General features: G+C 41.1%; 1 protein-coding gene across 1 annotated transcript in view; it reads left to right on the top strand.

Annotated features, from left to right (window-relative positions):
• Window positions 1–4,559, top strand: part of DNAJC15 (DnaJ heat shock protein family (Hsp40) member C15) — an 87,115-nt gene extending 82,556 nt beyond the window's left edge. Inside the window, exon 6 of the mRNA XM_010368067.2 lies at window positions 2,558–4,559. Coding sequence (XP_010366369.1) covers window positions 2,558–2,628 — 71 coding nt within the window. The 3' untranslated portion in view covers window positions 2,629–4,559. The remainder of the gene's footprint in view (window positions 1–2,557) is intronic.
• Window positions 4,560–25,257: the final 20,698 nt, after the last annotated feature.

Raw genomic sequence — 25,257 nt, 5'->3', positions numbered from 1 at the left:
TGATGTGTTTATATTTTATTTAGCTCTTCTAGTTGGGTGTCAGTAGGAGAGTTGGTCTTAAACATGATGGTTCACAGTAGCCAGAAGCAGAAGACCTCTGGCAATATTTAGTGGTAGAAGTACAAAGGTACAGAAATACCAAGGGTGAAGGTGAGTGTTCTAATTAAATGCAACTCACTGAATTACCCCAGAAAACTGAGAGGGGTTGAAGAGTGTTATTTTCTTTATTCTTTTTCTTTTTTTTTTTTTTTGGAGATAGGGCCTCACTCTGTCGCCCAGGCTGGAGTGCAGTGGTGCGATCAAGGCTCACTGCAGCCTCAGGCTACAGGTGTGCACCACGACACCCAACTAATTTTTTAATTTTTTGTAGAGACAGAATCTTATTATGTTGCCCAGGCTGGTCTCAGACTCCTGGGCTCAAGCAATCCTCTCACTTCAGCCTCCCAAAGTATTGCGATTACAGGCGTGAGCCACTGTGTACAGCCAAGAGTATTTTGTTTTCGTTAAATTTAGGGTATGCATCCTATCCTGTGTTATGAGTCAGGATTCACTGCCAGCAACTAGGTATTTTAACCAGGAGAACATTTAGCACAGGTTACACGTTGTTCGAAGATCTGAAGGAGCAGGTTCTACACTTGACCTACAAGAATCATTCCTAAACAGTTACAGAGCTACTGTGTCAGGGAAGCTGCCGCCTCACAAGGCTGCCACTAGAACTGTGGGAGAAGCACAGTTGCTGCCACCACTATAACCACACTCTTGCTTACTGGTAGTGATAATGATAAAGAGGTTCAGCAAGAAAGGCTTTCCCTCATTTCAGCCTTCCAAGTCTTACAAGAATGGCGCTAATTAATGGAACCTAATGTGAATCAAACACTGCTTGAAGAGACTATAGGAATTGTAGTTTTGGACTGAAGAACTTTTCCAACTATTTAGAGGTAGAATGAGAGTCACAAGAACCAGTCCAAAATGTATAAGACTTTCTATCATCTATGCCTTTGATTTTTTTCAAACTGCTGAGTGAGCATATTACAGCCTATGATTTAAATATCCAGAATGCATATCAATCAAATGTTATGTTTGTTTAATTAATATTTTAATATTTGCTGAGGATATTCAAGACATTGAGGACATCACCCTGATAACTCTAAGAATTTAAACAGCTTACCACATTGACATTACCTAATTCCTGATTGCTAGATCGTCTTCAAAGATAATCATGAAATCAACAGATTTCATAACCAAGTGCTTTAAACTTTTATCAGCTTTCTTTGTAACTCTTATAGCACATTCAAGGACATACTGTGACATTCAAGGACATACTGTGATATATTCCAGAAGTGTTTATAGCAATTCAGATCTTGATATGAAAATGTCAGTAATATCCTCAAGGGCAAAGAGCTAAATATAGCTTTCTCCAGCATTACCCTTTCTGCCACAACGCCATGTTTGTTGATGTATTTTCTTTGCTTTCGTTTCCGTTCATAAGTTGGGTGGTATGATATCAATAAAAGGCCGGAAAAAAGTCAGGACAATGTACACCAATACTAGCTAGATGCTTTTTGGTTTGTTGTAAGCTACTGAGACCTTATGATGTTTTCAGCAGCTATAGATGGTTTGCACTTAAGGGGAGAATACAAAACAAAAAACACAGAGAGACTGGTGAGCTGTAATATGATTGTTAGTCTGAGCATTAAACAATGACAGTATTCAGGACTAGAAGTTAGAAGGCGTATGATGTTTAGCTTTCATGTGACAGTTTGGGGCTAGTATTTTTGTATGTCAGATAGGTTCTGTTTGTGATTTACAACGATTCTGCATTTGAAATTCACCGCAATTTTCCACTTGCTGTTTACATTAGAAAGAATTCATTGCAAAGAACTCTAAAAAGAAACTGACTCGGTTTTATTTTGGGCACTGTAAATCCAAAACTACACTCTGTCAATATTCTAACAGAATCATTTCAGAGAACAAAAATTTCTTTTGACCTTATTTTTATCTCTCATTTATTAATATTAAATCATTTATCTCTATTAACTAAGTAGGTTTTTAGCACTGGGTAGTACATAGTTGCCTTTTTAAACGTGCATTTTATTTTTGTGACATCATAAGACTTGATTAATACTTTAAAAAGACCCCTTGAATTGATTTATGTTCTTCAAAAAGATACCCCTTTTCACAGATGAATGTGTCTTTAAAAAAAAAAAAAAAAACAGTCATGGAAAAGACTGTTATTTTATTTACCTAACCATCCACTTAATTTTAGAAAATTCTCTGGTCAAATACTGGAAAGGTGAATGTCTGACCCATGAAGTATTTGAGTATTTTTCAAGTTATTCCCGATCATAACTTTCTTTCATCATTTTTCTCAGAGGTTTTTTTTTAATTGTTGGATAGTTGTAGGACTTCACTAATCAAGTTTAATTTATACTGTTTTGATTTCAGGTTAGCTTATAAAATAATTTGTCAGGATTAATGTGTGAGACAATATCAGAGAAGAGTATTTTTAGTATCAATGATGAAGTATATTTTAATTCATTTTTCTTTGTTGTCTCAGGTGGATCTCCTTACGTAGCAGCCAAAATAAATGAAGCAAAAGACTTGCTAGAATCTGGCACCAAACGTTGATTGATGCTTAAGGACACGCTGAAGGAAAAAAAAAGGGGGACTTCAAAAAAAAAAAAAAAAAAAAACCCTGCAAAATATTCTAAAACATGGTCTTCTTAATTTTCTGTATGGATTGACCACAATCTTATCTTCCACCATTAAGCTGTATAACAATAAAATAATAATAGTCTTGCTTTTTATTATCTTTTAAAGGATCTCCTTAAAATTCTATAACTGACCTTTTTTCTTATTTTCTTTGTTACATTCATACATTTTTTAAGATTTTTGTTATGTTCTAAATCCCCCCTCACACACACACGTGTGCAAAAAGTATGATTATCAAGAATGCAATTGGGATTTGTGAACAATGAGTAGAAGTTTTCTTATTGCTTATATTTGTACCCTGATTGTCTCTTTTTTTCAGGGAGTTTGGGACTCTGCCTATATAAGATGTTTTAAATGTCTTGAGAGCAAGTACTGGCTGATACCCCTTGGAGATATGATCTGAAATGTAATGGAATTTATTAAATGGTATTTTGTAAAGTAAGGTTTAAGAACCCCGCTCCCTCTGAGACCCTATAGCTAAAGCATGAGGACTTGGAGAGCTACTAAAATGATTCACGTTTACAAAATGAGCCCTGTGAGGAAAGGTTGAGAGAAGTCTGAGGAATTTGTATTTAATTATATTCTCCCAGTACTGTGTATTTATTCATTACTCAGTCTACAAATATTTATTGACCCCTTTGATGTGCAAGGCACTATCGTGGGTCCCCTGAGAGCTGCAAGTATGAAGCAATCATGGATCATGACCCAAAGGAACTTACATGTAGAGGAAGGATAAATCACACACATAGTGAATGCTGTTAGATACAGGTGATATATTTTAAAAGTTCAAAGGAAGAAAATAATATGTTAAACACTGCATGAGAGGAGGAATAAGTGGCATAGAGCTGGGCTTTAAAAAAGAAAAATAATCAGAGTTACCATATGATTGGTGAGGTGAGTCAGTGTTATTTCTTCTGAGATGAGTGTTATTCTGAGATGAGAATTAGCAGAAATAGATATATCAATTGGAGTGATTAGAGTGCAGGGTTTCTAGAAAGCAAAGTTTGGACAGAGTGGTCATCAAAGGCCAGCTCTGTGACTTACACTGCATTAAATTAATTTCTTAAAACATAGTCCCTGATCATTATCACTTTACTATTCCAAAGGTGAAAGAACAGATTCAGATACAGAGTGCCAGCATTGTTTCCCAGTAATCCTTTACAAATCTTGGGTTCGTTTCAGGTAAACTGAACTACTGCATTTTCTGTATCTTAAAATCCTTTTTAAATATCCTAGATGCATCTTTCAACTTGTAACATTCTGTAGTTTAGGAGTTCTCAACCTTGGCATTATTGATATGTTAGGCCAAATAATTCTTTTTTTGTGGGAGGTCTCGTGCGTTTTAGATGATTAGCAATAATCCCTGACCTGTTATCTACTAAAGACTAGTCTTATCAGTTGTGACAACAAAAATGGTTCCAGATATTGCCAAATGCCCTTTAGAGGACAATAATCGCCCCCAGTTGAGAACCATTTCGGTAAAACTTTAATTACTATTTTTTCTTTTGGTTTATAAAATAATGATCCTGAATTAAATTGATGGAACCTTAAAGTGGATAAAATATGGTTCTTACTTTAAAGTCCCTGTACATGTCCTACTAATTTTCTCATGCTTTAGTGTTTTTCATTTTTCTCCTGTTATCCTTGTACCTAAGAATGCCATCCCAATCCCCAGATCCCCACCTGCCCAAAGGCTAGGCATAGTTGAAGGCCAAGCTAAAATGTATCCCTCTTTTTCTGGTGCATCCAGCAAAAGTAATATCATGAATTATCAGCTGTCTGAGAGCAGCATCATATCTGTCTTGTTTACTGTTACATTGGCAGCCAATAAATATTTGTTGAGTGAATGAGTAAATTCCCATAGTACTTTATTCTTCACATGATACATACCTATAGGGGCTATAGCTTGGTACCTTGCGAAGCAACTCTTGGTGTAACATACCTTATTTCTCATACTAAAATGCAAGAACCTTCAGAGCAAGAATATTGCCATTCATCTTTGTAACCTCTTTACTCTGGAGCACTTGCATTTAGCAGGCATCATAAAGTTTTACATACTAAGAAAATGTTGCTGTTTTCTGAATACTATGCATCAAAACATGTTACCACTAATTTGGAAAGTTCTGCTAAGGAATATTGGGGCACCCTCAGTTGCACCTTTTAATTGGTGTCATATTTTCCTAATCCATACTTTATTCATGAGAATTTGAGTCACCCCAGCATTAGCTTAGAATTTCCTTAATTCCCGTTTTCTTTGCAGGTGCCTTGGAGTCAGGTCTGCTTTTGAATACTATCTTCCTGTTATGTGACCTTGGGCAGTTACTCAATTTTCTAGTCAATAACCTGTATCTATAAAATAGAGAAAATAATCCTATCAAATACGGTTATTGTAGAGAATAAGGATGTGTAAAGCATTTAGTCACGTAAATGTTCAAAAAATATGATTTTTACTTTCTTCACTGCCTCATTTAGTTAGTTTTATCTTTAAAAATACCTTGGATTCAGGGTAAAGTTTCAGGTATGTCCCAGTAATCATTTATTTCACCCTTGAATCTGCAATTTGGGTAGCACATGGTGGGGACAGCTCGTCTGCATTGCTTGCAGCATTAACAGGCTGGAGGCACCAGTTATCCGGCCAGCAAAGTTGGGCCTGGTTGTTGGCTGAGAGCCTCGGTTTCTCTCTGCTTAGGTTCCTATTTACACAGGCTTCTCCACAGGGCTACTAGAGCATCGTCACCATAGCAGCTGTCTTATAACAGAGTGGTCCAAGAGACAAAAAATGGAAGCTGCCAGATTGCCCTGGGTCTGGAAACTGTCAGGGCGTCACTTGTGCCATATTCAGTTGGTCTAAGAATTACAGAGCCTGCCTCCATTCAAAGGGAGAGGATAGAAAGGACTGAAAGAATCAGTGGTCATCTTTAATATGCAGCAGGACAGGGTTGGGATTTTTTCTTCCCCTTGAGTCCGTGAAGGCATTACTTAAAAACAAAATCAGGCATATATAATTGAACTACAGCTACTTGGAGTATAAGCTCAGAAAGTTTCAGGTAATAAATACAACTACTATTTTTCTGCTGTTATCCTTGTACCTAAGGATGTCATCCTAATCCCCAGATCTCCACAACTATACCTACATAGTTGAAGGCCAAGCTAAAATGTATCCCTCTCTTTCTGGTGCATCCAGCAAAAGTAATATCATGAATTATGAGCTCTCTGAGAACAGGGATCCTATCTGTCTTGTTTACTGTTGCAGTGAATAAGTACAGTTGCAGTGAATAAGTACAATAAATAAGTGAATAAGTAATAATACTCAGGTGTAATTCTCTCAATGGCAGTATACTTATAAAACTGAATTTTCACCGCTACACACCCCTCCCCCCAAACTCCTTATTATCTGTAAAAAGCTTGTTTGGTTACCTGTCTTCAGTAAAGATTGTGCTTGCATATTTGCTGTCGTTGCATATTCTGCTTAATTAAGTTCTGTTGATATTGCAGTTTGTGTGTATTCTTATATCTTAGATGCAATCTGAGGGACTAGGAAGGCCTTTTAAAAATAAAACAATTCAGATTGCAGAGAAAGTGTAAGTCATGGACAGTTAATTAAAGGGGAACATAGAATGCTATTTAGATTTTAGTTGATGGTGCCAATCTTCAGCATAAAGTCAAAAGTGGAGAGAAGTTTAGTAAGGAAAAAATGTTGGGCTTGGGATACATTGTTTAGTCTTCAAAGCACTTTACTTCTTGTGAAATATATTTTAGACATTGGGAACCTTGAACACAGAAAAGAGCTTTTTATTGATAAGGTAATTCAACACACTTGATAATTAGCTTAAAACGGTTTAATATCATTTGTGAGAGAAGATGAATCAGCCAGGCTCTTTATGTCAAGAATATGAAGTTTCTCTGACTCCACCAACTTAAGATGAGCTACAGAGACTGCAGTGAAAAGTGAAATATCCAAGTACACCAGCTTATTTCACACAGTGGAACCATGCTGTCCTCTGGCACCCTGCACCTTGCCCAACAGTCATCAACCAGATACAGGCTCCTGGCTGCAAGGAGGATTTGATGGGAATGAGTAAATGTGTCAGCATAGTCCCTCCCTTCTACTGGAAAAGCAGCCTCAAGAGCAAATCCTATTAATGGCTAGATCAGGATCTTCTGCTTGTCAAAAACATTCCATGAATTATGAGTCAACATTTTAGTTATGGTGGCAGTGCACACATTAAGAGATTAGGATTTTTGCTAGCATAATTTATTAGCTGAAAAAGTTGAGAAGGTTCTCTGGACTCATTTTTGTAGGTGGAACCTAAGTGATCTGGATCATTGCCCACCAGCGAAATGGCTGGGCATGGCGGACAAAGAAAATGTTCCTTCTCATGATTTTTTATGAGCTGAGTAGCTATTGTTCCCAGCTGAGTGCTCTTTTCCTCTTTTTATTGTTGCTGAGCAAAAGAATTTATAAAAAGCTCTTTCTTTTGTATTAAAAACCCTGCTCAACTGAAATGCAAGTTCATTAAGTAATGTTCATTTCTCTTCCTGCCATAATAACCCTTTCCCTCTCTGTTCGATTGAACAGTGTCTAGCAGCACTGGTCAAAATTTTAAGTCTGAGCAGACTATATTACATAGATGTAGAGAAATAGATATTCAATCTTCAGCATTAAGGGGGAGCTTAATTTCACATGAGTAGAATATGATCACTTAGATGTTGGCCATAAATTTCAAATTAGTATCTCAACTTAGCGGGGGGGAATCAACAGTGGCAAACTTCAATTATGACAGGATAAAAATCACATAGAGATAGTTCAATATGGACATCTAAACTATAATGCTAAAGGCCAATAATTAGAATAAGTTCATTTTAAGAAAAGCAATAATATTAGCTAGCATTTGTTTAGTACCTGTGCCAAACATTTTGCCTATGTTACCTTGATTTTCATAGCTAGCCTAAGAGGTACTATTATGTATCCCCATTTTACAGGTTAACAAACAGGCTCAGAGGAGTTTAGGATCTTTTCCAAGGTTACATAGCCAGTAAGTGATGGGACTAAGATCCAAATTCAGACTCTGAAACACATCCTCTTTATATTATATTGCACTCGTTCTAAAAATGTGGGAGTCAGAATGAAGGGACTTGTATGACTTTTGGCTCATTCTTTGATGCACGTGGCCTGGAGTTATAAATGTGAAATGAGGTTTACAAAAGGATCCAGTGTCATTGTGCATCATGAGCAAGGAGTACCTAATCTCTTTAATTCTTCCCTGGAAGCTGATGACGTCTATCCAAGTGCACGTAGCAAAAATTCTGTTGTAAAGTTTAGCAGAGTGAGTTTCTCTGACTCAGAGTGATGATGGAGGAAGCGTTGATGAGATTTTATCTGAAATGTTCATGGACAAGAGCTTTCAAGGAGAACATCCAGAGCAAGTTTCCGAAGACAGCTCATGAAAGTGAAGCAGCAAGACCTTGCATGAGAAATGAAGAGATAGCTCAATGTATTAAAGATGAAAACAAGAAGACCGAATTTATTGAAAGGAGCAGAGAGGCAATGAAAACAAGGCAACTGAAATGAGGTAACTTGCAGCAATTGAAAGGGAATTTCAGTACTTTTGTAGAATTTTAAAAAATTGTTTTCTGCTGTTTATTTTCAGTTTTGAACAGGGTTATTTGTTCATGCCATACTTATTTGCCAAATTCCAAAATTCTGTCTATGTAGTTTTACAGTTGTCTGGTGGAATCAGTGGAACTTTGGTTACCAGTCTAAGAATGTATCTTTGAGATTGTCCAGTTAATTCTCTATTTCTGGTAGCTGTAATAAATAGTGAAAAGGTTTCTAACTCCTGGAGAAAGTTTCTAACTCCTTATGACTCCTTATGCCATACTCATAACAGACTTGTGAGTTCCTTGAACACAGACACACCTATATTCAAAAGAGTGTATTCCAAAGCTACCTCAGTGATCTTTCCATTTATCTATTGGATTAGCGGTGTCTTCACTCTTTCCTTCTGTAAATGTGAATAGTTAAGGGTTGACTGCAGAAGTGTTTACACTTTGGCTTCCATGCCTCTGGAATGTTTGTGCTTTGGTGGTGAGATGTGAGACTATATTTGTATAGTCTGCATCTCTCAGGCTGCCCCAGAATGTTGTGTAGTGCAGTGCCGAAGAAAGCAGCAGGTACACACAGAAGTGGAGCCTTTCCTGGTTAACCCTGCTTGGATCTGAGTTACACTGTTTCTTGACTTCTTGGGACTTAGGTAATCAGTTTGCCTTATACTGTATCCCATTTTGTACTCGCTTACATACTACATTCTTGTATGGGCTTTCCTTTCTTTCTTGTAAGCAGATATTTTTTTAAAGCCAATATGTATACAATACAATTAAATAAAATGCTGTTGTGTTTGTTTTGCTTTAAAATTGTAAAGGATAAACAATAAGGCAGTTAAAATAAAACCTAACCTGCCAAAATTGAATTTACACTCAATTTTTCTGTTGTCTAACTCTTGAAGAACACCTCGTGTGTTATGTAACTTCATCTACGTTGTGAACTTTTATTTATTAGAAGTCAATGTTAGTCTTTCATTTTTTCTACACTTCCCTTTACTTCCTCATGAGATGCTCAGCCCAGTTGTCCCTCAGGACACAGTATCGATTGGTTCACTTTTAAAAGCAGCTATTAGAAACCCAAATCATAGACATGTGAATTTTCTCAGAAGCCATTATTGAAACTTGGATTTTTACCTCTCATACCAAAATAAAGAAGGGAAAAAACAGAAATCAGCCTAACAATACCTTTAAATTGATTTTTATATTTATCTTGTAATGCAAATACCAAAGAAAAGTACCTAGTTCCTTGGTTTATTTACTTATATCTTGCCTCTGTTATCTTCATATCAATTTTTGGCCTTAGCACTTTTGACTGCATAAAGAACTCCAAACATAGGCAATGGTAATAGAAATGCTGACACATCTGAACTGTCGGCCCCAGAATATATTATTGAATATGACTGCACAAATGCCTGGGAACCTATACTTAGCGTGAAGAATAAGGCCACTGTTTTCGTCTTCCAACAGGAGGAGAGTACAGACAGATGTGCCCTCTGTTTCCCCTCTCTGGCTCTTCCATTGTCTTTCCCTGGCTCTTGTGTGTGTGTGCATGCAGGCAGGCACACACACATACAAACACATCCTGCCCCATGGAGTGGTCACATCTTAGTATCTACTGAGGCCAGTTAGACATTCTGTGGGCCGAGTGTGTGTTGCAGTTGCTTAACTGGCCTAGAGGTCTTATGATGTCATGGGCACCATCAAGTGATCTGTTTTCAAATCTGTAGAAGGAGGAGGACTGGTAGTGTTGGGCTTACATAACATAAAGGAGCTTGGATTTGTTTTGTCAGGAGATGAATGTGTTCTTCACAGCAGTCTGGTGAATTAAGAACAATACACAGAATCCCACAGCGAGCATGTTCTATTTGACTCTGTTGATGGGATTTATGTATGGAACAACAATTTTCTGTATAGACATAATTGAATACATATTACCATGATCTGAAACCATGCAAGAATATGTATGGTGTGTGGGAAACCTGAAAACAGATACAACTGATGAAATTATTAGTTTACGTTTTTTACTCAAAATATTTGTGAAGCAGCTATTCCCTACAAATGCTCTAGGTAGAAATGCAGAGACAAGTAGATGATTGTAATGTGTCACCATCTCTTTTTTGGACTGAACTTTTTTTTCTTTTTTTTTAAGATGGAGTTTCGCTCTTGTTGCTCAGGCTGGAGTGCAATGGCACAATCTTGGCTCACCGCAACCACCACTTCCTGGGTTCAAGCGATTCTCCTGCCTCAGCCTCCCGAGTAGCTGGGATTACATGGACTGAATTTTTAATAGAGCAAGAATGCCAAAAGGGAAGTCCCTCAGATCTGGTGTGTGGCTCAGTAATACCCTCAGCTCCATGCAGCTTCTTCCCTTAGGGCTCTGAGTAAAGTCTCTGGGTGTCAGAAGGTATGAGGGTCTCTTGTATCTAATAATATCAAGGGAGTACAGTGTTTTCTCTCAAAGCCTGGCCAGCAGTTACTCCTGGAGAAAGAAGAACAATCTGGCTGACAAATGTGTCACCCATGTAAACTGACCAGAAATATCTGGAGCCATGAACACCTAGTTAGTGGGGTCAGCAATAGGCCAGGCAGTAATTGCTCAGTGCCTCGTTCACTAGCAGCAGTGGGAATTGCCGTAGTGTAAATTGGTTTTAGGGGCCAAATTGATCAACCAAAAGAGGGTTAGAGATTTTTGGTGTTCGGGTTACTGACAAGGGTTCCGACTTTCTGGATCGCGTGATGAAATGCATGGCAGTTGACTCTGCTCTCCTCTAGGTTTTGTGTCTCCCTTCCAACCCCCATCAGCAACCATTTCTTGTTCTTGAGGCTGCTTAGCCTGAGAACTGTTGGTCTTTGCTGTCTGGGAGTTACAAATCCACAATGGCAGTGAAAGCTTTTCTTTCTCCCTCCTCCTTTGTCCTTTCCTACTTTTGGCCTTCCTTCGCTTTTGCAGCAGTTACACTTGCATCCATCTGCTAGACACCCACAACATCAGGGTGCCGGGGGGTGGTTCCTGCTGGGCAGTCAAGGAGCTCTGGGTCCGTGACAGAACTGAGGCAGCTTCCCCCAAGTTGCCTCACCTTGTTTTCCCCTTCTGAAATATCACCCACCTACCTGCCTACAGAGAGAGACAGGGCATAGGGAGTAACAAGAAGAAATGCACGGCATGTTCTGGACTCCTCGAAGAGAAGTGTTTGTTCAAGGCATTATTAATGTTTTTGCAAGGCACAGTAACATTGATTTTTTTCATCCAAGAAGCATTTTGCATTTGCACAGAGTAGTCACTAGAGTGTTGAACCATTTTCTTTTGTACATGGAGGAAGTGGCTCATCCTCGCCCTAAGAGCACCAAATTTGAGTTGGTATTTTTTATTTTCAGTTCCAGGCGTGAATCTTTACTCCATTTTGCAGGTAGCTGGAAAATCTTCTGTTTGTTTAAATCCACGTTGGGTAATACTGCATCATTTTAAGTTTTCTATCTGGAGCTCAGTGTAGGAGTTCACCAATGCCAAGCACAGACTCTGTGCATAGAATGCCTGGTATAGGCTCCATGCTACAAGCCTCCCACACTGATGGATTTAATTTTTTTTTTTTAACATCCCAGCCAATCAGGTGTCTGACTATAACTTGAAGCCAATTAGTATTTTTCACAGAGCCAGGTGCAAAGCTGCCAGGTAACATCTGCAAGTGACTTGCATTGCTCTAATGGGAGCTGCATATGTTCAGCTCTATATGAAGATGTCTTTCACTTGACATGAAGTCATCTTTGGTCTTGTTCTCCCTCGACTCCATTAAGCAGACACACCTACATGTGTTGCCAATTTGATCCACTTTCAAAGGAGGATCGTGCCTAGTGTTTCTTTTCATGATCTAATATTTATGCTGATGCCTCTTGGAAAACTGTACTAATCCAAAGTGCTTTGAGAAGGGAGGGGAGGGGGTATGGCAACCCATCTCTAGGTTACCATCAAGGCATTTGCTGATAATATGTGGTCTAACCTAAATTATCCAATAAAGATTTACTTGAGAACTTTGTAAATTTCTTTTAAAAAATATATCTGATGGAGGCAATTTTTTTTTTTCCTCAAAGACAGAATATATCTGAGTTCCTGTAACTTTGAGGAACAAAGACATGGATTCTAGTCTCCTAGAATCTATATGACTATGAATGACTATGTGACTATGAATTCAATGACTATGAATCTAGAGCTGTGTGACTCTAGGCAGGACAGCCTTTGCTGAGCCACTTGCATTAGGTGCTCACTGATGGCCATAGGACCTGTAGAAGAAGCACACATTTCCAAGTCACACTGACCTAAGTTTGAATCCCCGACCCACTCTGTTAGCACAGTCATCTAGTGGAAGTTTTGTAACCTCTCTTTTGGTTTCCTGACCCATAAAATGGGTATAATAATACATACTTCAGAGTTTAATGATTTCATAGATACAGACATACCTGCTTAGTGCCTGTACATGATAGCTTTTCAAAAACTGCTCATTTTCAGTGCCTATCTTTTTGACTCCACTGCTTTTATTTTATTTCAAGTACTGTACAAATATTCCAAGTGAATTTTTAAAAGAATGGATAACTACCAGTATTTCCAACATCTTAACCTCAACTATATTCTTTTTTTCTGGGGTCTATTCTAGTATATATTCACATAAAGCCTTAGGAATTGATCTTATAGGAAATGCCTGTAGACAAATATGCTCATCTCTAGATTGGAAATTGAACCAAAGTATTTTACAACGACACTGTAATGCAGTTTGAATATTTTTATTAAAATAAATAACTGACTATTAATACTTGTGGCTAAATAAGAATACATGTTTAACAGCTGAGAACTTTATCCAAGAGCATTTAGAGAAAAAAAAAAAACAGTCCTTTGGCCAGGTTTATGGCAAAGCAAGGTATGATAATATTAATAGCTGTTCATTACTGAGTGCCTGATATTTGTGTCAAACATTCTTTGTATTATTTCTTTCGTCCTTACAACACCCAGTTAGCTATGAGTCTGTTTTCAAATAATGTTTTCAAATGCATAACAAAAAAAAAATTTCACAGGAAACCAATTACTTTAAAACAACACTTTTTATAAAATTGAAAAACATTTGTGATATAGTAATGTATGTGGCTTATTATTAATGCATTAAATATCAAGATTTATTTCACAAAGAAGGGGTTCAAGAGCATAAGTACTTTTCATAGAACCACATGGTCAGGAAGGGGTAGGATTGGATCTGCTCCCATGTCTTCTACCCCCCAATCTCCTCTTCCCCCTTATCCTGCTGCCTTAAGACTCTTAGGGAGCTTAAGACTCTTAGCCTAAGTTCCGGAAAACTTCTCTCCTGGCTTAAAGTGAATGCTGGGTAATTTATTTAGTCTGCTTGGGGGTAGTCATTCATTCCAACATGATTGTAGTCCAAGGACCTCCCTTCCTTTCAGAACATTTGTCACTTGTCATGTTGCATTTAGGACGCCAGAGGAGGCATCCAGTGAAATGAACAGGAGGCACTTTTGTGAAAAATAGACTTTGGAAGCCAAAGCTGGAACTGGAAAAGACCTTGCAGATCTTCAAGCATCCTTAAGGTACAGCCTGATGGATTCCAGATCCGTGACGTTTTTTAAACACTTGATCACAGCAAAAAGAATTAACACTGATTTAAAAGGAAGAAGCAGGGCCTAGGTGTAAGAGAGAATGTTGCCATTTTTATGTCATCTTCACAGGGAAATAGCAGATTTCATGAACTCAGACTTTGGAGAAAGGCTAATGTGGATTTAAATTCCAGGTCATATACTTACTTGTTGTGCGGCTTTCGACGATTTACTGTAAAATGGAAGTATATCACCTACTTCACAGGATTGCTGTGAGAATGAAATAAAGTGATGCGTGTCACACACTGAACATAGTACCTGACACATGGCTGGCGCTCTGTAAATGTGTGCACAATTCAATTCCTTTCACTAAACCAGTGATCCTCTGCTTTGCCTGTTTCTTACAATCCCCTGTGTAGCTTTTACAAGTTCTAATGCCCAGGCAACACCCCAGACCATCAGACTTTCTGGGGTGGGAGCCAGGCAACAGTATTTCTCCATATCCAGCCAACGTTGAGCATCCCTGGACTAGATGCAGGCTGAGTGAGGCCCAGGTACAGAGCCTCACCTGTCTGCAAGGGCTCTGCGGGAACACAGCTCAGGGAGGCAGCAGGGGTCAGGGCCTGGGACAGCGTGGAAGGGACCTCTCAGCTCACTCCAAGAGCTGCAGGCAAGGCCATCCCCAGGGCCTAACTGAGGGCAAATCACTCTGAGGGCTTTTCTTCTGCCACAGCACTTTTATCCAAGTGAAACAGAACAAAAGGGCAGCCTGGAGAAGGATTAGGATCAAAGCAGGCAGCTTAAAGAGCGATGGTGGCCAGGCGCGGTGGCTCAAGCCTGTAATCCCAGCACTTTGGGAGGCCGAGACGGGCGGATCACGAGGTCAGAAGATCGAGACCATCCTGGCTAACATGGTGAAACCCCGTCTCTACTAAAAATACAAAAAAAAAAAAAAAAAGCGATGGTAAGGAAAGGGGGAAGCAGACAGTCAAGTGGGGTGGTGAGAACAAGTCTGCACCAGCACATCTGACTGCGAAGGCTCTCTGACTGTCAGTGCAACTGTCCAAAGTGATCGTCTTTTTCACCCGCTCAGAAGTCAAGGACTGGGTGACTCATTGCTTTGAACAGAGTTTCCCCGAATCGTTACTGGGAAGTTCAGTGTGGTCCCAGGGTCAGCAGCGCAGCATCATCAGAGAGCTGGTCAGAGGTACAGAATCTCAGACCCTGCCGCAGGCCTGCGGAGTCAGAACCTCGAGTGGTGGAGCCTAGGAATATGCATGTTAACAAATTCACAAGTGAGCATGATTGAGAAGCACTGCTGTGTAGAGTGAAAACAGAGCAAACTTTAGGCGGCAAACAGCACTTCTGAGTTTGAGCCCTGGCTCTTTCACTTACTGTGTGATCTTTGAAAGGTTGCTTAACTTCTCTGAACTCTTGTTTCCTGATTTGTAAATTGGGGATAGAACGATTTAACTTAATAATGGACATCCAAGGAAATTGTGAATGAAATAGAGGGGGGTCTTCGGGTTTGGATTGGAAAAAAAAATCACTTTTGTTTTTCACAAATTTCTAACTAAAATTTGGCATTGTCTTTGATGATGAATGTCAGCAACATTTGTTAGCAGCCTGTGACTTTGTCACCGGAACAAACCACACATATTTCTGTATTACATTACAGTTGTTACAGATAACTTCAAATATCATTTGTATTCATCCAGTTCAAAATTACAGTTGCTTTTAGACTTGCTGCTAGATATTTAATGCATTAGTAATGAGGCACTTACACCATGATATCACACATGTTTTTTTAATTTTATAAAAGCTGCATTTTAAATTAATTGGTTTCCTTTATAATTTTTTTATATGCAGTTGAAAACATTATTTGACGAGAGGTCCATAGACTCATGGCACAAAACACTTTTACAAGCCCTCCCTGCCTGGAAAGTTGTTGTGATGATTTAGTGATGGAATCAAATGTGTCCAACACTTTATAGAGACTCAAATAACAGTGCCCTGATTGTCCTCCCCAACTTGTCATGTCTTGCTTTGTCCTAAGTCTGGGCCAAAGATTCTCTAGACTTTCTTGGGGGTATGTCAGAATATCACACTGTCTGGTCAACTTTCCCGGCAGGTATTTCTCTGGCTAATCCTGGTTTTATGGAATGAGAGCTGTTGTGTGTTGAGTGGCTGCTCTTTGCCCCAGTGGTGAAGTATGCTGTCTTGAATCACACAGCCATTAAGTGGGAAAGCTGGCGAGTAGTCTCCACGCTGCCATTTATATTCCTGGGTGGAGCTACGTCCAGATGTTGGGAGACAGGCTAAGGACTCCTGCATCCTCCTAGTTCAAGAAGATGACAGAAAGGCTATCTGTGAAATCATGAAGCACTTACACTCTCTTAGTTCTTGTACATTCAATAAGCATTCATTAAGGACTTACTATGTGCCTGGCCCTTTGCTAGTCATGTAGGCCATGAGCCTTGGCCCTAAGAAAACTATGGGCCCTAGGAGCAGAGAAGGGTATCCCCTAACCCAGTGGGGCAAGAGGTGGGGACTGAAAGGAGGTTCCCCTGAGCAGATAGTTAATTTGTCAAATTGGCTGGGTGCTGTAGTGCCCAGGTGTTTGGTCAAACATTATTCTGGATGTTTCTGTGGGATGTTTTTGGATGAGATTCACATTCTAATGGGAGGACTTTAAGTAAAGCAGATTGCCTGCCATAATGTGGGCGGGCCTTATCCAGTCAGTCAAATACTTTCATAGAACAAATACTGACCTCCTCCAAGCGAGAATGCATACTGCTAGCAGACAGCTTTCCGACTTCAGCTGCAGCATGACTTCTTCCCTGGGTCTCCAGCCTGGTGACCCACCTGGCAGATTTTCAACTTGCCAGCAGCCTCTATAACCTCCTGAGCAAATCTCTTAAAATGGATTTCCCCTTCTATCTGCACCTCCCATTGATTCTGTTTCTCTGGAGTGCCCTAATGCAAAGTCCAACTGGCTGTATTCATTTGTGATTATGCTCCTGTGTGCTTTACTTTTTATTTGATTATGTCTCATTACACAGCTCCTGTCCTGGGACTCTGGGCCCCTGAGGGATTTTCATTTTATTACATAGACCCCTTATGACAATGTTATATCTGGGCTGATGTAACCAGTGGTGTTTCATTGGGCATGAACCATTTGGGGTGCACTGGGAAGCATGACTGTAGGAGGAAAAAGGAAAGACATTTATTGGTGCCTACTGAGTACCAGGCACTGCATTTTACACTCATTTCAACCTCTAATGCTCGGTGTACAACAAGGTACACAGAATTATTCCCATTGCACAGACAAAGAAACTGAAGTCTGGAAAGGGTGAGTGACGCGTCTGAGCACACCCAGCTAATAAGAAGAATCAAAGATGGCACCCCAATCTCAGTATCTGCCTGACACCCAAGACACCTGAGACCAGGCTCTTTAAAACATAAAATGCTGTTTCACACAAAAGGTGCCAGGCCCAGGGAAGAGGAGCCCCTTCTCAGGACAGCCGTGGCTCCATAGCCCAGTAAAGCTTCCCACCACCAAGGGGTCCTGCAGCCACACCACCCCCTCCCATGAGAGATCCTCTGCACCTTGCTTGAAGCTCATCAGGAAGGTCACCAAACTGTAAAATAAAGGAACCCTTCAGTCTCAGGAGGATCTTTGAAACACTGCACATCAATCCTTGGCCCCAGAGCCTAGGTTCCACCCAGGGCTCCAGGGCCTCAGGCATTTGGCCCATCAAGTGCTGCTTGACTCCTCTGTTTCTACCCCATTGTGACCCTGCCATTTTGCTCGCCTGATGAGGGTATCCGTCGGGCGGCATTGCAGCTGTTGTGCAGCCCGGGAGATTGCATCTATTGCTTGTTTCCTTATCTGTGTGCTCTTTCATTCTATCAGACAAGGAAATTAAATTGGTCTGGCACCATTTGCTCTCTAGAAAGCTACTTTGGCTGCTAAATCCACCAAAGGGGGTGGATTTATTTGGGTGTTTCTTTCCTAAGTGAGTGAACAGGCCTTTTCAGAGCCGCCCACAATTAACTGAAAGGCCCGAGCTGCTGTGCCAGGCCCACCTGTCGTGGGGATGGAAGCCAAATGGGGCAGATGGGATCGAAGTGGGGCCAGAAAATAGCCTCTTAATTTAGCACCAGAGTCCTCTCCCACTCTGCTCCAGCCCCACTACAATTGGAAAAATGTGGAAGGAACAAATATGAGTCAGAGAAAACCATCCAGGAACCTGGGTGTTAAAACCCCACCTCCAGACTGCAGCGGGGAATGTTAGAAAAAAAGGGCTGAAAACCAAACGTCAATATTGGTTTTGCTCCTTGGTGCTTGGAAGGGTCTCCCTTGCCTTGTCCTTTCCATGAATGAACATTCACCTCTTCAGCCTCCAAAGGGTGCCCTCGCAGTTTCCCACAGCCTCCGCATCCCCACCTCTCCAGGCAGAGAGCCCACTGGCCCATTTGCATCTCCGGCATGTTGAAATGACCTGTTGGCATACTTATGGGCTGATATTATTATGGTTTTTTTTTTTTTTTTTGACTTGCCCCAAAAAGGAGCTGAGGTGGATTACAAACGTATAACTGAACTTTAAAATAAATCACTCACTTGAAAGTTGGTGGCAAGATCAGGGCAAAAGGAAATACGAAAAATTTGTGTAAAATATTTACTCGGGGGTCTTCTTGGTGGGCCATGGCTTTGGCCCTCAGCTTTCCAGCAGCCAGCCCGAAGCTGGTGCCTATCAGTTCCTTGATTCATGCTGTTCACAGTTGGTCAGCCAAGGCATGGCTTTTCCAGTTCTGAGGCCTAAGAGCAACTTCACTCATAGTTTCTCATAAAAAGGACCCTGTGCAGGGTCATGAACAATGTCCTCAACATGTCATGGACATTGTTCTTAGGATAGACATATGTTTCACGGGGCTGTGTCATATAACATCCTTTCTGTCCACCTATGGCACCACATCACCATGCCCTTCGGGAAGGGCAGTTCCACAGGGTGGCCAATACAATGGGCCTTGGCTCTAGTTTCCTGTTAGCCTGCCTACATTCACAATAGGCTTTCCGGAATCTAGAGGATTCAGGATACAGTTCTCGCTTGCCTCAATGGAGATTTGAATGAGTTTATGCAGTAGTCATGAATGAATATTCATTCTCACCATCGCTGAGCATCTGAGCCCGCTCCTTGGCTTTGTGGAATTCCCTGAGCTAAGGCAGATCTTGCCTCCCATTATAGAGGCTGAAAGTGGCAGCTACTTGCTTTTCTAGCCTCCTTTGCAGCTAGCAGGTGGCCAGATGGCTCAGTCACCACCAAACAGACACATCGCCCCCAAGTTATAACCATGACAAGGGTGCTGGCAGTGGCTCCAGAAGGATAATCTTTTTAGGGCAGCACGTGCAGCAGCACAGTAAATGGGGTCATCCAGTGACTGGAGCTAGCAGTATCAGCAATGGAGACTGTGACCTCCTCACTTGACCCAAGCCACTGTCCACGCCATAGGAGCCTGAACTTAGTTCTTCTGCCCTCCTGCTGAATATGTGATCCTCTCGATGTCCTTGTAATGAGTGTATATCCTGCTTAAATCAGCCTGAGTTGGCTTGGTTGCAAGAAAAAAACCTGCTTGATGCAAGCAGCTGTTCTTCTCTGCCCCCCGCTCACCTACATGCAAGGCATAGGGAAGTCAAACTGCTGTGGAAACCAAGGATACATACATGCATAAGGACACAAGCTGGGTCTGCTCAAAGAGTTCCTGTGATAGATAGATGGATAGAAAACTTGTGGGCCCTGCCTGCAGCACAGACTCAGGGGCAGAAATACTGTCCCAGAGCTGGCTAGCCCGGAATCCACAGTCTAGATTTATACTGTCCAATATGGTAGCCAGTAGTCACATGTTACTGTTTACATATGATTTTAAATGAGCATTTAGTACTATGGAGAACAGTTTGGAGGTTCCTCAAAACAATAAAACTTGGGCTACCATAGGATCCAGCAATCCCACTGCTGGGTATATACCCACAAGAAAGGAAAGCAGTATGTAGAAGAGATATCTGCACTACTATGTTTGTTGCAATAGTGTTTACAATGGCTAAGATTTGGGAGCAACCTAAGCATCCATCAACAGATGAATGGATAAGGAAAAAATGGTACATAGACCAGGCACGGGGGCTCACGCCTGTAATCCCAGCACTTTGGGAGGCCAAGGCAGGTGAATCTCCTGAGGTCAGGAGTTCAAGACCAGCCTGGCCAACATGGTGAAACTTCATCTCTACTAAAAGTACAAAAATTAGCTGGGTGTGGTGGCAGGTGCCTGTAATCCCAGCCAGTCAGGAGGCTGAGGCATGAGAATCGCTTGAGTGCAGGAGGCAGAGACTGCAGTGAGCTGAGATCATGAGATCATGCCACTGCACTCCAGCCTGGGGAATAGAGCAAGATTTCGTCTCCAGAAACAAAAAAAAAAAAAAAAAAAAAAAGAAAGAAAGAAAATATGGTACATATATTAATACATAATGGAGTACTAATCAGCCATAAAAAAGAATGAGATCCTGTCATTTGCAACAACACGGATGGAACTGGAGGACATTATGTTAAGTGAAATAAGATAGGCACAGAAAGACAAACATCTCATGTTCTCACTTATTTGTAGGATCTAAAAATCGAAACAATTGAACTCATGGACATAGACATAGAGACTAAAAGGACGGTTACCAGAGGCTGGGAAGGGTAGTCAGGGGCTGGAGGCGGGGAGGTGGGTATAAAAAAGTAGAAAGAATGAATAAGACCTACTATTTGATAGCACAACAGGTTGACTATAGTCAATAATAACTTAATTGTTATTTAAAAATAACTCTAGGAGTGTAACTGGATTTTTTGTAACTCAAAGGATAAATGCTTGAGGGGATGGATACCCCATTCTCCATGATGTGCTTATTTCACATTGCAGGCCTGTATGAAAACAGCTCATGTACCCCATAAATACATACACCTACTACACACCCACAAAAATTAAAAATATTAAATTAAATTAGTTTAAATTAAATAGAATTAAAAATCTGTTTCTGCAGGCACATCAGCCACTTATGGATGCTTGGCAGTCACATGAATCTACAGACTACCATTATGTACAGGACACATGGAGAACATGTCCAGCATCGCACAAGGTTCCATTGCACAGTGATGGCCTAGAACCTTAACATTCCAGGCTGAGTGGCAGGATTTCTGCCTTTTTGAGTCACACCTAACGCTCTGGTGGCTGACGAGGCTGGGAGTTCCCAAGCAATGAGGCAGCAGTTCCACCCTCCTGCATCCTGGTGGTCTGAAATCCGCATCAGCTGCCAGGACCACAGAGCACTGGGCCAAGGCTCCGGGAACCCTGTTTTCCCTGCTGCATCTTCGTCTAAGTCCCTTTTGCCGCTTGTTGTTGGCTGCTTCAGGGGGAAACAAAGGTAAAGACAACCTTGGGTCAAGTTCTCACCATCATTCTCATCATCCTGGAACCTGGACCAGGCTCTGCCTCCTGGGCTGGTGCAGAGGCCATCTCAGGTATGCAAATGAGTGTGTTATGCAAATAAGTGCTTTCCACAAATAAATGAGTCATGCAAATGAGATTTTGTATTCTCTGTCTCTCACACTGGGCTGAGCAGGGGCTTTGTACTTACTCCAGGACCCGGCACAGTGCTTGACACATCAAAGCACTCAGCAAACGTTCACTGGGTACACATGGATGTAACACAGATCCCAAGGGACGTGATGTATGACCATCATTTCCATGAAGAGTGTCTTCCTTTCAGTCCAAGGGAAGGGGGGCGACACAGTAATAATGATGATAATGAGAGTGATGACATGTATGTGAAAAAATGAAAATATGGAATATGAGTTTATTATAAAAATGTAAAGAAATTGGTTACATGTGTAAAGAAATGTGGAGATATGGACATATTTTTCTTTTAAAATTCCTTCAACATTGTTGTTACCCATATCAGAGTAGTTAAGAATATGCTCTGACAGACATGGTCCTCCTCTGTGAAATGGGAGCTGTTACCTCATTTGGCTATGTAAGGACTAAATGAGATAATGCATGAAAAAATTCAGCGCTGCCTTTGGCATATAATAAATGCTAAGTACAAGGGAGCAATTGTTGTTATTTTTGCACTAGAAATCCATGTGATAACAATAGAGCGGAGCGGGACTCTCGGCGTCCCTGTCATTTTGTGGCTGTTGCTTCCCTCCCCCCTGGAGTGGGGATGGAAAGCTCTGGGCCTGGGCGTGATTTCTGTATCCTGACAGCCCAGCCTTCTACCCACAGGGCAACTGGGCCAGGTCCCCACTGTGTGCTCCCAGCAAGAGGGCACTGCCAACCTTCTCATACTTTTTCATGCTTCTTGGTTTAAGCCATGGGGGTTTGGAGGGATTTTTTTTTTTTTTTAATTTGAGATCTGTCATCCTTGCAAATGAGTTTGCCCTTTGCAGCAAATCCACACCAAACAGGGACACTCTTCAGTTTTCTTTCTGTTGCCTTTTCTCCTCCCTTCTGTTCGAGTCCTGCAGCTACTAATGAGGGCCTCTGTCAGCTCCCTGGGAGGACAGGAAGAGCTGCCTTCACTCTCCTCCCTCTCCCTCTGTCTCTCTCTCCCAAACACACACACAGAGACTCAGGAGAGCTGCCCTTCTCATCTGGTCCTCCTTTTCCTCCTCTCCCCCATCTTCTGCCCTTTATCTTGCTGTTTTCACACTTTCTTCCTCCATCTTTCCTGTGACTCTTTTTCTCCAAATCTCATCATCTCTTCTACTTCCTCTCGCATAATAAGTGTGATATAAGTATTTGCTATGATTATGATGTCTCCCCCATCTCGTTCTCTCTTTCCCTCTCTCTCTTCCTGTGTCTATCTTTGTAATCTTTCTGTCTCTCTTGGTAACTGGCTATTTCTGTCTCTCACTGGCTCTGTCTGTCTCCCTCTCTGTATGTATTTCTCTGTCGTCATCTTTCTGTGTGCATCTATTTCTGTCCCTCTCCTCTCCCTCGTCTGTGGCTCTTTGGCTGGCTCTTCATGTCCCTTAAATCTTCTAAGCCCCTCTGAGGGCTGTGGTCTGAGCACAGGAAGTCATAAGGAGGAGTATGCCCCACTCCAACCCCAACCACCCCAAGTCCTTACCACAGTGCCTGAGAAGTGGATCCGCTTCCCCTTGGCCTGAGATAAAAATGCATCTCTCTTCTTACAGCCCCTTTTCCTACAGAGAAAATACTGTGTATGGGGTCCTGCCTGGAAAAACTTCTGGTTGAGGAAGTCATTTTGCGATGCTTGCAAAACAAACTTTCAAAAACCAAATGTCTTGAAACAAAATCTTTGTGGCTGTTCAACTGATTTAGTCTACTGGTAGACACACAGAATAACCAAGAATAAGAAAGTTTATGGTGAAAGCATTGCGTTTTATCTTCACCCTTTCATAATCTACTTGTTGATACTTTAGCCCACTCTTCTTTGATACTTTAGCCACACTATAGCCCAGTATAACCTTTTCATAGTAGGAGAGGTGCCATTATTATGATCTCCATTTTTATTTTTTATTTTTTTAAAATTTTATTTATTTATTTATTTATTTATTTATTTATTTATTTATTTTGAGACAGAGTCTCGCTCTGTCGCCCAAACTGGAGTGCAGTGGCCTGATCTCAGCTCACTGCAAGCTCCGCCTTTCGGGTTCACGCCATTCTCCTGCCTCAGCCTCCCGAGTAGCTGGGACTACAGGCGCCTGCCACCTCGCCCGGCTAGTTTTTTTTGTATTTTTTTTTTTTTAGTAGAGACGGGGTTTCACCGTGTTAGCCAGGATGGTCTCGATCTCCTGACCTTGTGATCCGCCCGTCTCGGCCTCCCAAAGTGCTGGGATTACAGGCTTGAGCCACCGCGCCTGGCAATGATCTCCATTTTTAAAAATGGGAACTGATACTCATAAAGATGCAATGATTTGCTCCCTGTCAAGGAGTTATTTTCAGTGCCCCAGGGCACAGAACACTTATCCCCTAGGGACCATGAGCCCCTCTCGTGCCCGTCCACGCCCCTATCAGCTCTAGGACTCTGTGATTTCCGCCAGGAATCCCAAACATCTCCCACCAAACCTGCCCAAGAGAGAATCTGTGTGGCCTTTTTGCACATCGTGTCCTACGTAAGGCATCGTTCCCACTGCACGTGCCCCCACCATCCTCAGGCTGAACAGCTCAGAGATATAATCACGTTCTCGGGCTCAGGTCTTGGCAGTGAATCTTACACCATGCAGCCAGAGCTGCAGCAGAAACCCTGGCGAGAGGAGCCCTCTGAGGGGCTGGTAGAATACATTACTCAAACACTTGGATTTCTGCAAAAGTAGTGACACTTAATTCCTGCTATGATATTGGGATAAACAAAATGTAATCTGTTGCATTGTCCTTGCCCATCCAAATCTTATCTTCTTTTTCTGTGTAAGTAACTGGGGAGAAAAACAATTACAGAAACCTTCACATCATATTAGGATCCAATTTTAACCAGAATGTTGACAATTTCATACTGAAGGCAAGTGCCTAGTTGCCATAAATGCAGGCGAACTTCAAGGTGAAGGAACTCCCTTGTACAATCGCGAATGCAAATGTTTAAAGCTACTCAACAATTTTCCCCTTGCAGCTGCCCATTTTATCTCTTGCAAAACTAGTAATGATACAAGCAGTTGATTATGGTTTACAATAGCAATAAACCTCTCAGAATTGGTTGTTTCCAAAATAAATAGCCATTCTGTTAAATGTTAAATAACAAGTCATAAACTGCTGAAAACAACCAATTTCTTGTGGATTATTGCCTGAATAAATTTCAGCAGGAACGGCAGATCATTAAGCTGTGAGTGTCACAGATCAAAACCATTGGATTAAAAAAAAAAATCAATCAATTAACTTAAATCCATCCAACGAAATTCCCATTTTACAAACCAAGTCACAGCACACGTTTTTACGTCTTCTTTTGAGCTTTTCCTTTGCTAGTCATGGTTAGCTCAATTCTGGCCAAAATCCTTTCATTCTTTTTCGGAGATTAAGGTATACCTAACCTGGGTGGTTAAATTGGCTCATTCTGAGAGCATGCAGCTTTCCTCAGCTGCATTTTCTACAAGTCTCCATCTACGGTGTTCCAATTGATAAAACACAGACCTGTCCACTAAGTTAAACATTTGAGTCAAGGCTCAGTGGCAAATATATTCAAACTGCAGCTCTAATAGAGGCTGTTCTGGTAAGAGAAGCCAACTTCATCGGGATGATTGACAGAAGATTCCTCGCCATAGCAACCAGGGTTATCTCTCTGGAATAACAACATTAACCTCC

Source organism: Rhinopithecus roxellana, chromosome 18 (assembly GCF_007565055.1).
Source record: "Rhinopithecus roxellana isolate Shanxi Qingling chromosome 18, ASM756505v1, whole genome shotgun sequence".
Lineage (NCBI taxonomy): Eukaryota > Metazoa > Chordata > Mammalia > Primates > Cercopithecidae > Rhinopithecus > Rhinopithecus roxellana.
Note: the sequence above shows the minus strand (reverse complement) of the source record. Positions and strands in the feature narration are given on the sequence as shown.